Raw genomic sequence first — 13,942 nt, forward strand, 5'->3', positions numbered from 1 at the left:
TGAACTCTGGGCCTGGGCGCTGTCCCTCAGCTCTTCAGCTCAAGGCTAGCGCTCTACCACTTGAGCCACAGCGCCACTTCTGGCTTTTTTCTTTTTGCTGAGTGGTGGTGCTGAGGAATCGAACCCAGGGCCTCAGGCATGCAAGGCAAGCGCTCAACCACTGAGCCACCTTCCCAGCCCTGGGGATCACTTTTTATCTTAGCACAGTCCTCCTGCAGGTTCATTCATCTTCTTGTGCCAGTGGTTGATTTGTTTTTATTCCTGAGTAGTGTTCCATAGTGTAGATGTACCATAGTTGCTGTAACCATTCACCTGTTGAAAGACATCTAGACTATTTCTGCTTTTTGCCTTTGACAAATAAAGCTGCTAGAATATTCCTGAACTATGTGTGAACATAGTTTTCATGTCTCTGGGATAAATGCCCAAGGGTGCAAATGAACTTTTAATGCAGTTCATAAATCTAGAATTATGCCTGGCACGATCCTGCTTTTGGTTGTATTTTCACCTTTTATCTAGCCCGATGTCTGATTTCATGTGGGGCCATTTCCCCCCTGGCTCCGTGCCTGTGTCAATGTCCAGGCTGATTAGGGAGCTCTTGAACTCTGGGAAGAGGATTTGCTTTGCTTTGTTGCTGGCTGATCTCTGGGAGTCACCTCTGCCATTAGTCATGCTTGTCAGTTTTGCCGCACTGATGTCTCTTTTTCCCAACACATATGTCTAGAGCTAGCAACGTGCCCAGTTTAGCCAATCCCAGGGTTCTTCTCCCTCACTTTCTGAGGAGTCCCTCATGGGGCTCCTGTGAACTTTGGAAGGGAACACCCGCAGCACTCAGTGTCCAGACACTGTGGCTTCCTGTAGTGAACACACGTTGCCAAAAGATGGCAGTATACTTTGCGGCCATGGAGTGCTTTCCTCTGTGTCTTGGATAAGGAGGTACTCAGTTCTTCATCTGCTTGCTAGCAATGTAGAACAGCAGATTTAGAGAGCAGCAGCACCGATACAGCGCAGTGTGACTAAAAAGAATGCACGATGTTTGTAAAGAGCTGATAATGAAAATGATCCCATACTTCTTAGAAGTACTTTGAAGAGGGTAGAAATCAGGACTGTGGGTATGATTTTAATGCTAGTACTGATATACCTTGTATATATATATATATAGAGAGAGAGAGAGAGAGAGAGTGTGTGTGTGTGTGTGTGTGATACTTGTGAAATGCAGATTTTTGCCTGTCATCTGATCCAAGACCACCCAAGATGTAGGAGCAATTTAATTTTGAGCCCCAAGATTTGAAATGAAAACCTTTTAGTCCTTAAGTAAAGCTCACCTCTTTAGACACTATAAATACAGTTTTCATGACAGCAGTGATTCATAATACAGCAATCTTCACTTTGTAGTATTTGTCTACTGTCTGCATTTGTCTGTATATGTGCATACACGTGTGTGTGTGTGTGTGTGTGTGTGTGTGTGTGTGTGTGTGTGTGAAGAGCTGTTGGACATTTGCTGTGTGCTTAAAGCTTTTGGAAAATGTGAGATATTGTCGGGTTCATTGGGTATTTAAACAGACCAAGCTGGTGTGGATGAAGAGGGATGAGTTTAAATACCAGGTTAACTAATCAACTTTAAGCCTCATACATGAAATGAACTGGTGATGTCATGCTCCGGTATGGACTTGTTGAAAACTGGAGTGCTGTTGCTCCCCAAGGAGGCATCCCTGGTCTCTTCTGGAAGCAGACAGCAAGCCTCCTTGCCCTCATTAGTTTGTTTCATGTGCAGATTTAGTAGCTCAGTGCTGGGCAGGATGTGGAGGAGAAGGGGCTGGTTCTGGACAGCTCCATTATGAGTCCTCTAACCACCAGATGGCTTGTGAGTTGGAAGGTCGGAATTCTGCCCTGCAGTTGTCATGGTCCTAGAGCACAATCTAGGAAACAAGGAAACAGGTGGCTCCACCGCAGACACGGCTTTTTTTTTTCTTTCTGCTAGTGCATCCCTTGGCAGAAGCCTTGGGTTAGGAGAGAACTGTGCTGTATAAAGTTCTAACCCTGAAACCAGATGCTGTTGCTGTAGAGACAAGTGAAATGCTGCCTGGGAGGCTCGCAGGGGAGGGGGGGGGGAGGAGGTAGCAGGGCAAGTGAGGCGAATCTAAAGGCTAGCGCACCCGGAGACCTTCAACCTTTACCAGCACTGTGACGAGCAGACTTGCGTTCTTGAAACTTGTGTGCTGGCCGCCTGCCACTTGCTGACTGGCCGGGTAGCAGCTGCTTGCACTGTGTGGACTAGCTGGTGAGCACGTTGGCAGTTGGCGCAGGCTCTGGGGGGGGGAGAACTCGGAGAGGTGGAATGTCCATGGGTGCCCAAGGTCCAGTGGCCGGCACTTTTGCACAAATGTTTCTCATACTGGACTTAAGTCTTCCTTACAAGCTCGCTCTGTGATTAGGATGGGCTGGTGGTAAAAGCTGGTCCACTTGGCAGCTGATTTGACATGTGTTACAATTAAATCAGCATAAGTGAATAAGAGAAATCCCATTGTGGCGGTGGGGTTTTGTGAAATGGGCATAACTTCTACCATCCCAGGCCCTGTGGCAGGAAGGCAGGATTGGCCCCGAGTGGATTTTGTAGACTGGTGTGACCCTGATCCCCATGATGCTGGTAAGGAGCTTCCAAATCTCTTCTGAACTTTGCCTCACACTGGTGCTGGGGATGTGAGCAACCCTGGCCTGTTCAGAGCATGCCTTCTGCCTTCTTTGCGTCCAGCAAATGCAGGGCATGCATGGGAAAAGAACAATTTAAGGATAATTTTGGTGGCCTGCTTGTGAAGCTCATGAGTTAATTTCTTCCTACTACTAATTGGGGAGGGGGAGGGGAACTGGTTGGGTCAGAGTTCATTATAGGAGATATCTCTGTTTTACTAAAAATAGCAGGAACTGCTGAGATGATTGGGGGTGAAAGGTCAGGGACCCAGATAATTGACATTTGGGAGGAAAGATGGATGAAAAGGTGGACGCCCATGGCTCAAGCCTACAATCCTGAACCACTTAGGAGGCTGAGACCTGAGGGTTGTGGTTAGAAGCTATCTCGGGCAGAAAAGTCTGTGAGACTCTTATTTTCTACTAACAGCAAAAAACTCAGAAGTAGAGGTGTGGCTCAAGTGGTAGAATAGCAGCTTTGAGTGGAAAAAGCTAAGGGACAGCATCTAGGCCCAATACTGTTCAAGTCCCAATACTGACCCAGAGAAAGAGAGAGAGAGAGAGAGAGAGAGAGAGAGAGACAGACAGACAGACAGACAGACAGACAGACAGACAGAGAACGCCCAGATGCATCTGGCCAGACTTGTTCTCAAGGAAGAATTAGGTCTGGGGAGCAGATTTTACGTTTTGTCTGCCTCACTCACCTCTTCGCCTTTCCTGTAAAGAAGAGGTTGTCTAAAGAGCCTGTGTGTGGTTGTTCATCAGAAAGACCTAAGTTTCTGATGCCTTGCTAAGGATTGTCTTGGTAGGAAAGTGAAATGGCATGGGGGAGCTGAGAGACATGCACCAGTCATGGCTGTCTTTCTCTAGTTGGATGGAGCATGGTTCACAGTGTTCTGTGGTGCTGGTCGACATTTCCCAGCCCAGAGGTGGCGTGGGGGTTGTGACTTTCTCACTTTCCTCTCCAGCTGTTACTGATTTCCCTTCTTTTCTTTCTCATTTGGTTGTTGCACATGATTTTGAGAAGGGCTTAGACCTCAAGCCTGAACAAACAGGTAAAGAGACAACAAAAGACTTTTAAAGCTCCATTAATGGGAAGGTGCAAAAAGCGGTGTTGTACGTGCCTGGAGTCTAAAGGCGGATGGAAGCAAAAAGGGTTAGTGCTGAGGGGAGATGTGAGCTGAATTCCTCTATTTTCCACAGGGGAGAGATAACCATCAATGCCTAGGCTGTCAGTGGTACAGAGTGTGCTTCTGGGGTCTTTAAGAGAATTTCCCCATTACCTATGGTCTTTGCATCCTTGTCATCCTAACACTGTACTTGTGGGTTTTTGCTCTTCAGGTTACCTGCCTACCATTGCTCAGGAAAAGGATGGAAAAAGGCAGAAGTGACTTGCTAGAGCTCTTGTCTACATGCTTCGTCCTGTACCTTTGGTGCCTTGAATGGCATCTAGTAGCACTCACTAAATACCTGCCCTCTTACAGCAGGAGGAGGGCAGGAACAGGAAAGGAGACTGTTGAATGTCTTCCCTGTTGCCCTCCCGATGCTGCCTCGGTGCTTCAAATTCTTTACTCTCAGTTGCCAATGCCCTCCATAGTGTCAGCTCCCAGCGCTTCACTGTTTCTTTCTTCTCTCTTTTGGTGGCCTGCTGGCTCTTCCTCTTGCCTGGTTTCTGTTATACCTCTCTGACTGGTTCTGCTCTACTTGTAAGTGTTGCTGTGCCTTGGCACTTTGTCTTAGGTCAACTCCTCCATGTTCCCATTTTCTTCCTGATGATCTCATCTGGTAATTTCAGCACAAGCTTTATTCATTGATTTCTCCAAACTTTACCTCCCACGCTGAGCCCCCACCTCAGGTATCTAGTTATATACCTGGCAATTCCTTCCTTCCTTCCTTGCTTTTATAAAATACACCTCTACTTTAAAGTGTCCAGATTGAATTCTTGATTCTTTCCCAGCCACACACATTTCACAAGTTCCCACTTGGTTCTTGCATCCTCTAAGTATCCATTTTTCACATAACAGCCAGAACAAACTTTTAAAAAGAGAAAACAGCAACAGGGCTTGGTAGTTCATACCTGTACTCCCAGCTACTCAAGAGGAAAAGGCAAGAGATTTGAAAGTTCCATGTCAACCTGGGCAAGTTAGCAAAACTCTTATTTCAAAAGGCAAAATCCAAAGGCACACAATGATGGCTCATCCTTGCAATTCTAGCTGCTCAGAAAGTTGAGATCCAGAGGACTGTGGTTTGAAGCCAGCTCAGGCAGAAAAGTCTCTGAGATGCTCCAGTGAACTAGTGCAAAGCCAAGCTGGAGGTGTGGCTCAAGTAGTACAGTGCCAGCTGAGCAAGCAAGCCAAGTAAACAAGCAAGCCAGCCAAACAAGCACAAGGCCTTCAATTCAGATCCTGCAGCCCTGAAACCAAAGTCCAAAGTAGCTGAGGTATGGCATGTCTAGCATCCAAGTCATGGGTCCAATCCCCAGAAAACAACAACAAAAAACTAAAACAGCTAGCTCATGCTTGGCACTTTCTGTTTTAAGACTCTTTAATGGCTCCCATGACACCCCAAATTCTCACTCCTTATCATGCCACGAGTTGTCTCAGTTCTTCATCCTTGACCTTCTGTCTCTTGTCCAGCCACACTGACCTTGTTTCTGTTTCTGGAACATACTAAATTGGGTCTCACCCCAGGGCTTTTGCACTTGTTATTTTCTTTACTTAAAATATTCTTGTTATTGTTATTATATTTTTCTCAAATCAGTGTCTCTTTTGCAGAAGCCTCTTTGGTACCCCACTATACCAAGTGGCTCCTTGCCCATTAAACTCTGCAAAGCCCTTGATGCAATCTGAGATTACCTGATGCAACAGTTTTTAAGGAACTTTCCCCAGTTTATTAAAAAGTGTCTCCTACATCAGTGAGTGTCAGGGACACAGTAGGCAGGGAATAAATATTTGCTGAGTTGTGAGTGTGGGGTATGATTTAATCTTCTTGGGAACCTGAGGCTCAGAGAGACTCTTAAGTGACTTGACTTCTTAAGTCGTTAAGTGATTTTCTTTTCCATGATAATCCTGAAAGCGGATCCACATCCTGTTTTATTTATTTAGTTTGACTATAGAGAGGTGCTGATATATATGTGTCAGGATGAATACAAGAGCTATATCCCTGAAAAAAGGTATCTTGCAAGCAAGCACCCACAGGTGATGACTTTCTTCATAGCACTGACCATCAGTGGTTGGCCAGAGCATCAAAGCAAAGCAGGAAGGAAGGAAGAACATTTGTATTTACTAATGATGTACTGTGTGCTAGGTGCTGTGGTAAATGTTCTTAGGTAACTTTTTACCAAACTTATTTCACAAAGCAATCAACACAAGTTAATGGTATTGGATTGAACTAATGCCAGATAGATACAATGATCTTGATTTTATATTTTATACATGGAAAATCAGGCTCACAAAGTTAAGTATTTGGTTCCAGGTGGTGTTGCTACTAAGTGGTAGAATTTTATATATATCTATCTATATATATATATATATCTATATATATATGTATATCTATATGACTACTTGACCCCAGAGTTCTGACTTTTTATCCTTGAATAGTTGCTTTGTGAGATAAACTACTGAAATAGTAAGAAGGAAGATTAGGAATTCGGTGCACATCTACATAGATGATAACAAATATGGGAAGCACACAAGAATCAGTTAAACAGACAATATGGAAAACAGACTCAAACCAATCTAGTGCCTAAGCATATAATTGTATGACTAGAATACAGAGTGAACATTTGGTACTCTGGCAGGGCTCCTATATGGTATGACATAGAGCAGCTGTCCCCAGAAAAAGTTCCTTTCTTTCTAGACCGCTACTACAGAAGCAGCATTTGAGCAATTCAGAATTTCTTTCTGCTTTCACTATAAATAGAGCTCATGGAATTCTGTATGTCGAAGTTAATGCAATGAAAAGGAGCCACAGAGTATGGAAATAAACCTTAACTCATTCTATCAACTAGAAATATGTTTTGGCATCGCGACGCTGTAAAAAACGCTGTCATTCCTTGGATAGATTCTGAGGTCTTATTTAGCATATGAAATTGCAGAGTAGATCCTATTATGTAAGGAGACAGGAGGACACATAAAATGGTTACAAAATGAAGATCTTTGTGCCCTTCAGGGAAGAGTTAACAAGGCAGATAGGCAGAGAGAGAGAGAGAGAGAAAAAAAGAGAGAGGGGGAGAGAGAGAGAGAGAGAGAGAGAGAGAGAGAGAGAGAGAGAGAGAGAGAGAGAGATGGGATAAAAATGTGGCCCATGAATGAATGGGTGCCATGTATATGTGTCTATTGCTGAAGCCAGGTTGCTAGATAATCCTCAGATGTCAGATTTCTGTGAGGCCAACATGTGACTCCAAGCTTGCCACTCAAAGAGAATACTGGGCTGTGCTGGTATTAAGAGGCTGGCTGAAAGCTAGGCTCCCACTGTGCGTTAGCCTAACTCCCTGTCGCTCTCTGCGTGTGGGTGGTGTGCGTGTGAGGGTATACATTTTGTGCAGTGGGTGTTTAAAGAGCTAAGCACTGAGACTGGATTTCCACAAACGATCATCACGAGCACTCCAGACACACCAAACTTCCTCTCTTGGTATTTTTTTTCCTTCTCATTTTTTTCTCCTTCTTCTTCTTCTTCTTCTTCTTTTTTTCTTTTTTTTTTCCTTGCAAACCCCACGGAGGATTGCCTCCCAGCACCCAGCCTACAGGATTGGGATTACTTCTGTCTTTTACCTGTCCATGTGGGTGCCCTCTCAAGGTTAGAAGTGAAGCTATGTGGGGTCGGCATATTCTCCAGCACCAGACGAGAGGAGCTGCCTGAAAGAAGAGTGTTGTAGCCACCAGAGGAAGAGCGACTCTGCCCTGTTAAAATGAACAACAGCTTGCAGGTTAACCTGCCCCAAAGCTGGGCTGCATCAAGTGGCTCACTCCAGGAGAAGTCTGAGCATTCTTTTTTTCTTTTTTATTACTATAGGATGGAGGATGAAGCTGTCCTGGACAGAGGGGCTTCCTTCCTTAAGCATGTGTGTGATGAAGAAGAAGTAGAAGGTGAGCTGGCTGGGGTTTGGGGATGGGGTGCCTTCGTGTATATATGTCTCTGTGGATATATATAGCGTTTGCCCATTTCAGAGATCACATTTCTAAAGTTAAAAACCAAACCTTGTCTGTGGAGTTTCTTTATTCTCTACATTTTTGCTTCAACACAGAAAGTAATTTCAAAAAACTTTATGGGACCCTCAGAACTAAGGACAGCCTGATATCAACCTGGTTTTTCTAAACTGGGTTATTTTTTTTTTAAAGGAGATGCTTATGTTAACTCTGCCTGTCTACCAGTAACTAATAGTTTACTAGATCAGATTCATCACGTTCCAGTGACTAATTCCAGAAAGCTGCTAGATTTACATAAATATATTGGCAGCACACTCTAATATTCTGTTTTCTGTAGTTGGCACAGGAGAGAAACATGCTGCAGAAGGAGAATGATACCATTGTAGAGAAAATGGGTATAAGCTATGATTGTGAAGCGTAGTAACGTGGAGAGCTCTTAGCTAGGAAATGAGAGACAAACAGGCTTAACTAAGAAATCTCCAGGACCCCTGTCACTAATGTTCCCCAGAGAACACTGAAGTCAGAGAAGAGTTCTGTCTTGCCTGGTGGTGTGGATGCTCTCAGTATGGACCTCATGGTCTTCTCGCTTGACTCATCAGTAATGTGGGAACAGTGTTACTGATTTGATAGTAAGATGGCAGGGCATCACAGATACAATATATTGCTATTGACAGTGAGATTTTCTAAAATAATCAGGGTTCTAGGTAGTACTCAAATAAAACTTGCAGGTGGACCATGTGATCACTTCCATTAAAATCACCTGAGAGACATTGTGTAGGTGTTTTGGAGATAGAAGTCTGACTAGTTGCATTTTGATAAGTGTTTCGTGTCTCCCCAAGTATTGGAGGTGAGAGTTGGGAAAGAGAGGTGGGTCTTACGTGTTTTGGAGTTATTCTTCAAGCAGACAGAACCTCAGCTCCAGGACAAGTGATGTTCCAGTTCTACCTAGAACAGCCTCAGCACTGTGGGTGGTCATGCTGTTTCTCATGTTTCTTTTAGTGAGTTTCTTCTGCTTGTGTTCTGTGGAGAATTGCAGCCCTCCCCTCATTTCTGCATTTCTGCTCTTGAGACTGAATAATAAGAATTTGATGCCCAAGTTTCTCAGAAAAACGGAAACTACAGTATTTTCTTTCATATTGTTTGATGGGTTCCTTGCATTTTTACAGTATGACTGTGGGGAAGCTGGAGAAGGAAAAATAGTGAAACTTTTTTTTTCTCATGAGTTTTGTAATCTGTGATGTTAAGTCTTCATTGTAGTAATGCTGTTAGTGTCCTTTACTGCCAAATCATTAAAATGATAACATTTGGATACAAGAAGTAATGTTCCTTTGGGTGCATACCCCTAGTTGTAGGATAATCAGGGTGGGAAAAATACACTTATGTGTTTTGTCCCTTGAGAACAAGGTCCTAGCTGAGTTCACAGGAGATGTAAATCTCAAGCTTGTAAGGTCTATAGGATTGACAGTACACTACTACAGTAGAATAGCATCCATTTCTTAAAGCTTTTGAGTAGGAAGTGTGCTTCCTGAATTATTTCCCTTGATTTTCAAGCACAAAATTAGGCTTATCAATTGCAATGTAAATCACAATATAAATGAATATTGCACATAAGCCTGTAAATAGGTGTTTTTGGGGAGAAACAAAAAGATGACCAAAATTAGTAGAAATTCCTATAAATTTAAGGAATGTGTTGTGTAAATTTGGTGCATAGGTTTTTGTTCATTTCCCCATTCTTATATGACTCCTGTGGAAGTGGAAGTCTTGAAACTAAGTTAGGAACTGTTTGTATCTGGATAAGTATCTTCCACTTGACCTCCCCTTTACACGCCTATGCTCTTCCGATAGGGGTTGGAGGGCTGAAATTTTAGCATAAATTGCAGTATGAAGAAGTTGAAATGGATACAAATTTGATGGCACATCCATTGTTCCAGTTATGGAGAGGAAAGGAAGAGATGATTCGGTTTTCAAAGTGTTTATTAAAGATGGACTTTGTATGTGGAAATATTTTTCTCAACCATATGAGGCCATCTCAGGCTTTTCCACTCACATGGTAGCCATACCTCCAGTCCTTAGGTTTTTAATCACATAGAATGGTGTAAATGAAGGAAAGCAAAAGGTTATTGCTGTTCTGAAGAGCTGAATTTCTAGTACATTTATGGGAGAAATAAATGGTGTCATTGAAGGATTAGGAGTTCAGAGGCCAAGGAGCTGGAATGCCTTAATGGTATAATAGCAGTTATGCTTCCTTTTATCCAAGAAGCTATTTCTCTTGCTTCGAGGATGACCATGATTAAAGTATATTGCAGCACACTGGGCAAAAGTAAACTTAAAAACTTCGATTTTTTTTCAAAGAGTAATTTTCAGAAGTAATATAAGGAGTGGTCATGAGGGTGACTGAGGTCTAGTGGCTCTGGCCACTTGGCTCACTCCCATGGCCAGAAGAATCAGAGGTCTTCTCTTCGTTCTTCCAATCCCGTGTAGTTCTGAAGCAAGGAGAGAAGACTTCAAACGTGCGCTCAGTTCACCTTGTTCAACTTTCCTCTCAGTGGGTGTCATGACACTTAATCCACCTCCTAGAAACTCAATAGAAAACCATCAGCTGTGAAACTCACTAAGAATAGAGTGAGTCAGAAGAGGAGTCATCTTTTGTTTGAATAATGAATTTATCTCAGTGGTATATATTTAAAGATCTAAACCTTGTTTTCACATAGTTTTCCTTCAGGTACTAATGGCTTAGTGATACACTCGCAGAAAAAGGAAACCAAGTGCCAGGTTTTACTCTTTAAAATAAATCAAAGCTTTTTGGTCTGGTCTTGTATTGGTTACCTTATGCTACTGTAAGATATTTGCAAGGTTAGCATTTTGTGCCAGGAGTGGTTACTGGATACCAGCTGACTGAAAACTGTTCGTGTTTCAGATAGTAATATTTGTTTCTGTGTCAAAAGGCTTTTGCTGCCAGAGTTAGTCTGTAGACACCAAACTGATGTTGCCAGAATGACCCAGAAATGTTGACCATGAGGAGCAGCTGCTCATGTTTTATTTCCTACGTAGAGGAGGTTGTCAAATTGTGTAGGGTGAGCCCAGACCCACCTAGGAAGCAAGAGTCCCAGGTAGCTTTTTCCTGGAGGAAATCCTACGGATGTTTTATTCTTTAAGAAAAAAAAACAAACCTGCTAGGATCTTGGATCTGTATGATATAAACAGATTACTTAATAGTCTCCTATTTCGCAATAGGGGAAAAGGCAAACTCCACCTTATCCTTTGAGATAAGGCCTTGGCTCTGCAAGCATAGGTAACTCCCCAGCAGTTGGGGCAACTCTTAAATTCACGAGGAGGGGGCCTCTCCTTAGCACCAGGTCCAGTCTGCACCTCAGCAAACAGCCTACAGCGAGATGATGTGGGTTGCATCCTTTCTCTATGCCCAAAACCTCTTGGTCATTTTAAAGCTGTTTTGACACTTGGCAGTGGTTTCCATCTTCCTTCAAAGTTGAGGCTGGTAGTCTTACTTGTCAAATGGAAGAATATTTACTGTTGGTCATTAAGAGAGTATTGTTGCAAACTTTTGCTGGTGTGTGTGTGTGTGTGTGTGTGTGTGTGTGTGTGTGTGTGTGTGTGTGTGTGTGTGTGTGTGTGTGTGTGTGTGTGTTGTGTGTGTGTGTGTGTGTTGGTCCTGGGGCTAGTGTGTGTGTATGTGTGTGTGTGTGTGCGTGTGTGTTGGTCCTGGGGCTAGTGTGTGTGTATGTGTGTGTGTGTGTGTGTGTGTTGGTCCTGGGGCTTGAACTCAAGGTCTAGGTGCTTTCCCTGAACTTCTTTTTCTCAAGGCTAGTATTTTATCACTTGAGCCACAGTTTGACTCTCTCTCTCTCTCTCTCAGCAGTTTTTGGAGACATAAGTCTCATGGACTTTCCTGCCAGGACTAGCTAGCTTACAACTGTGATCCTCAATTCTCAGCCTCCTGGATAGCTAGGATTATAGTCATAAGCACTGATGTCTGAGAAGACTTTTTAAGGCAATCAAAATAGAAAAGTAGAACAGAGTTTGGAACAGAATAGATACTAAGTAATTGTTAAAAAGAAAGCATAAATATGTATTATAAACTAAATAAAGCATAAGATTACTTTCTGTAATCCTCTGTATCTGTTAAATTTTTAGATTAACATTTGATTTTCTTGCTACTCTTAGTCAAATGAGGTATAATCTCTAATTCATCCTTGGTATTACTTCCTTTTTGATTTTACAAAGATCAGTTTATGCATTGGGGGGGGGGCGGGGGAGGCTGGGAAGGGATGGGAAGGGGAAACAAAGGAGGAGGCTACAATGCTTGATAAGAAATGTACTCATATCTTGCCCATGTAATTGTAACCCCTCTGTACAGTATTTTCACAATAAAAAATAAATAAAAATTAAAAAAAGAAAAAGAGGCCCCTTTGAAGACAGAGGCTAAAATGATAAAATGACAGCTTTTGTCTTTCGGAGGACCTCAACATTTTACAGACCTGAAATCTTAGTGGTTTTAATCTCTTTCTGCTAGAGAATATTATGATCATCTACTCATGTGAACTGGAGGAGGCAGTATTCTAAGAAAAAGTGGGACTTAGTAGATTTATGTTAGTAGATTTATGTTAATAAGTACAGTGATCAAAAAATGCACTTTTACCAGGCCCTGATGGCTCACAATTATAATCCTAGCTACCCAGAAGGCTGAGATCTGAGGATCAGGATTCAAAACCAGCCCAGGAAGGATAGTTCGTGAGAGTCTTATTTCCAAATAACTACCAAAAGCCAGAAGTGGAGCTGTGTCTTAAGTGGTAGAACACAGAAGCTCAGGGATAGCACCAAGGCACTGAATTCAAGTTCTAGGACCTGCACATCTAAGAAAAATGTGCTTTGCCAAGAAGGAGTGAATGAAAACCTAGTAGGAAGGCAGGGAGGAGCCGAGTTAGGGCTGGGCTGTTGTGAGCAGTGATAAGTGTAGGATTGCAGTTGGGTTTTGTTGACCTCTTCTCTCTGTTCATTATGATTGCTCAGAAACAGTGTGTAGGGAGGAAACCTGGAGCAAATACTGGTAAGGAAAAGCCTTCTTAAAAGAAACAATTCATCCATCTATACTTTAGGAAACTTTAAAGAACCACCACAAGCTATTTAAAAGTTACAACAATGAATAGCAATTTGATTTTCTCAGGACAGGCTGAACCTCTATAGATCTTTCCCAACTCCTTGTTTGTTTGTTTGCTTTTCTTTTTTTTTTTGCCTCAGCCTCAGCAGAATGCCTGCTAAGGGTCCTAAAGTCTTCAGCTTAGGTCTGTAGCCCCCTGACATCTCCTGCTGTGGTTAGTAAAGTTAAATATTTACATATAGATTTCTTCTCTTTTAAGGAAATCTGATGGTAGTTTGTTTTCTTTTGTCTTTTTCTTTGTTGGCAATACTGGGGTTTGAATTTGCAAGGCAGACCTTCCACATAACCATAAGCCATGCCCTTAGCACTTTTCTTCTGTTTTTTCATGAGTTCTTTTCCAGGTAGTTACTTGTGTTTTTTTTTTTTTTTTTTTTTTTTTTGCCTGGTAGTCTAATATTGGGCCTCAACCATTATGCTTCTTGTGTAGCTGGTAATATAGGTATGTACCACTATATCTGGCCCTCCATGAACTTTTGAAACTAGCATCAGACATCATCCTTTCCTAGTTTTCCAATTTATGGAATTCCCTGGTAATATAATATGAGTGGAAGCCCCCCCTTGAAGCCTTTTTCTTTTTTGGTCTTAAGTGTTGACATTCTTTTATGGCAATAAAGCCATAACAAATTTAACTTTGAACTTTGTGTTTTGCAACCATTTAGGAATTCTGAAATAGTAAACTCAGAGCAATTTTGCCCGTGGATTGAGCTTTTTATAGAAGCTCTCCCCCCCAATCTGGTCATATTAGTGAGACATATTGTTTTATATTTACACTGGGAGTATCTCCAAATTGTTTTATTCATGTGTTGTTAAAGCAAAGTGGCTCAGTATCATTTTGAGAACAAAAGTTCAAGGCTTACTCAATTGTATAATCATTATAGAAGAAGTTACTTAGGATTTGGAGCTTATGTTCCCCCCCCTCCCTCAGTAAAATGGAAAC

The 13,942-nt window shown here is 42.4% G+C and overlaps 1 protein-coding gene across 2 annotated transcripts in view; it reads left to right on the forward strand.

Annotated features, from left to right (window-relative positions):
- The first annotated feature begins 7,696 nt into the window (after positions 1-7,696).
- Slc4a4 (solute carrier family 4 (sodium bicarbonate cotransporter), member 4) overlaps positions 7,697-13,942 on the forward strand; it is a 312,953-nt gene continuing 306,707 nt past the window's right edge. For both annotated transcript variants that reach the window (XM_013020185.1, XM_013020188.1), the window contains exon 1: positions 7,697-7,769. In XM_013020185.1, the coding sequence (XP_012875639.1) occupies positions 7,697-7,769 (73 nt within the window). The remainder of the gene's footprint in view (positions 7,770-13,942) is intronic.

The sequence above is a fragment of the Dipodomys ordii genome, unplaced genomic scaffold (assembly GCF_000151885.1).
Source record: "Dipodomys ordii isolate 6190 unplaced genomic scaffold, Dord_2.0 Scaffold49, whole genome shotgun sequence".
Lineage (NCBI taxonomy): Eukaryota > Metazoa > Chordata > Mammalia > Rodentia > Heteromyidae > Dipodomys > Dipodomys ordii.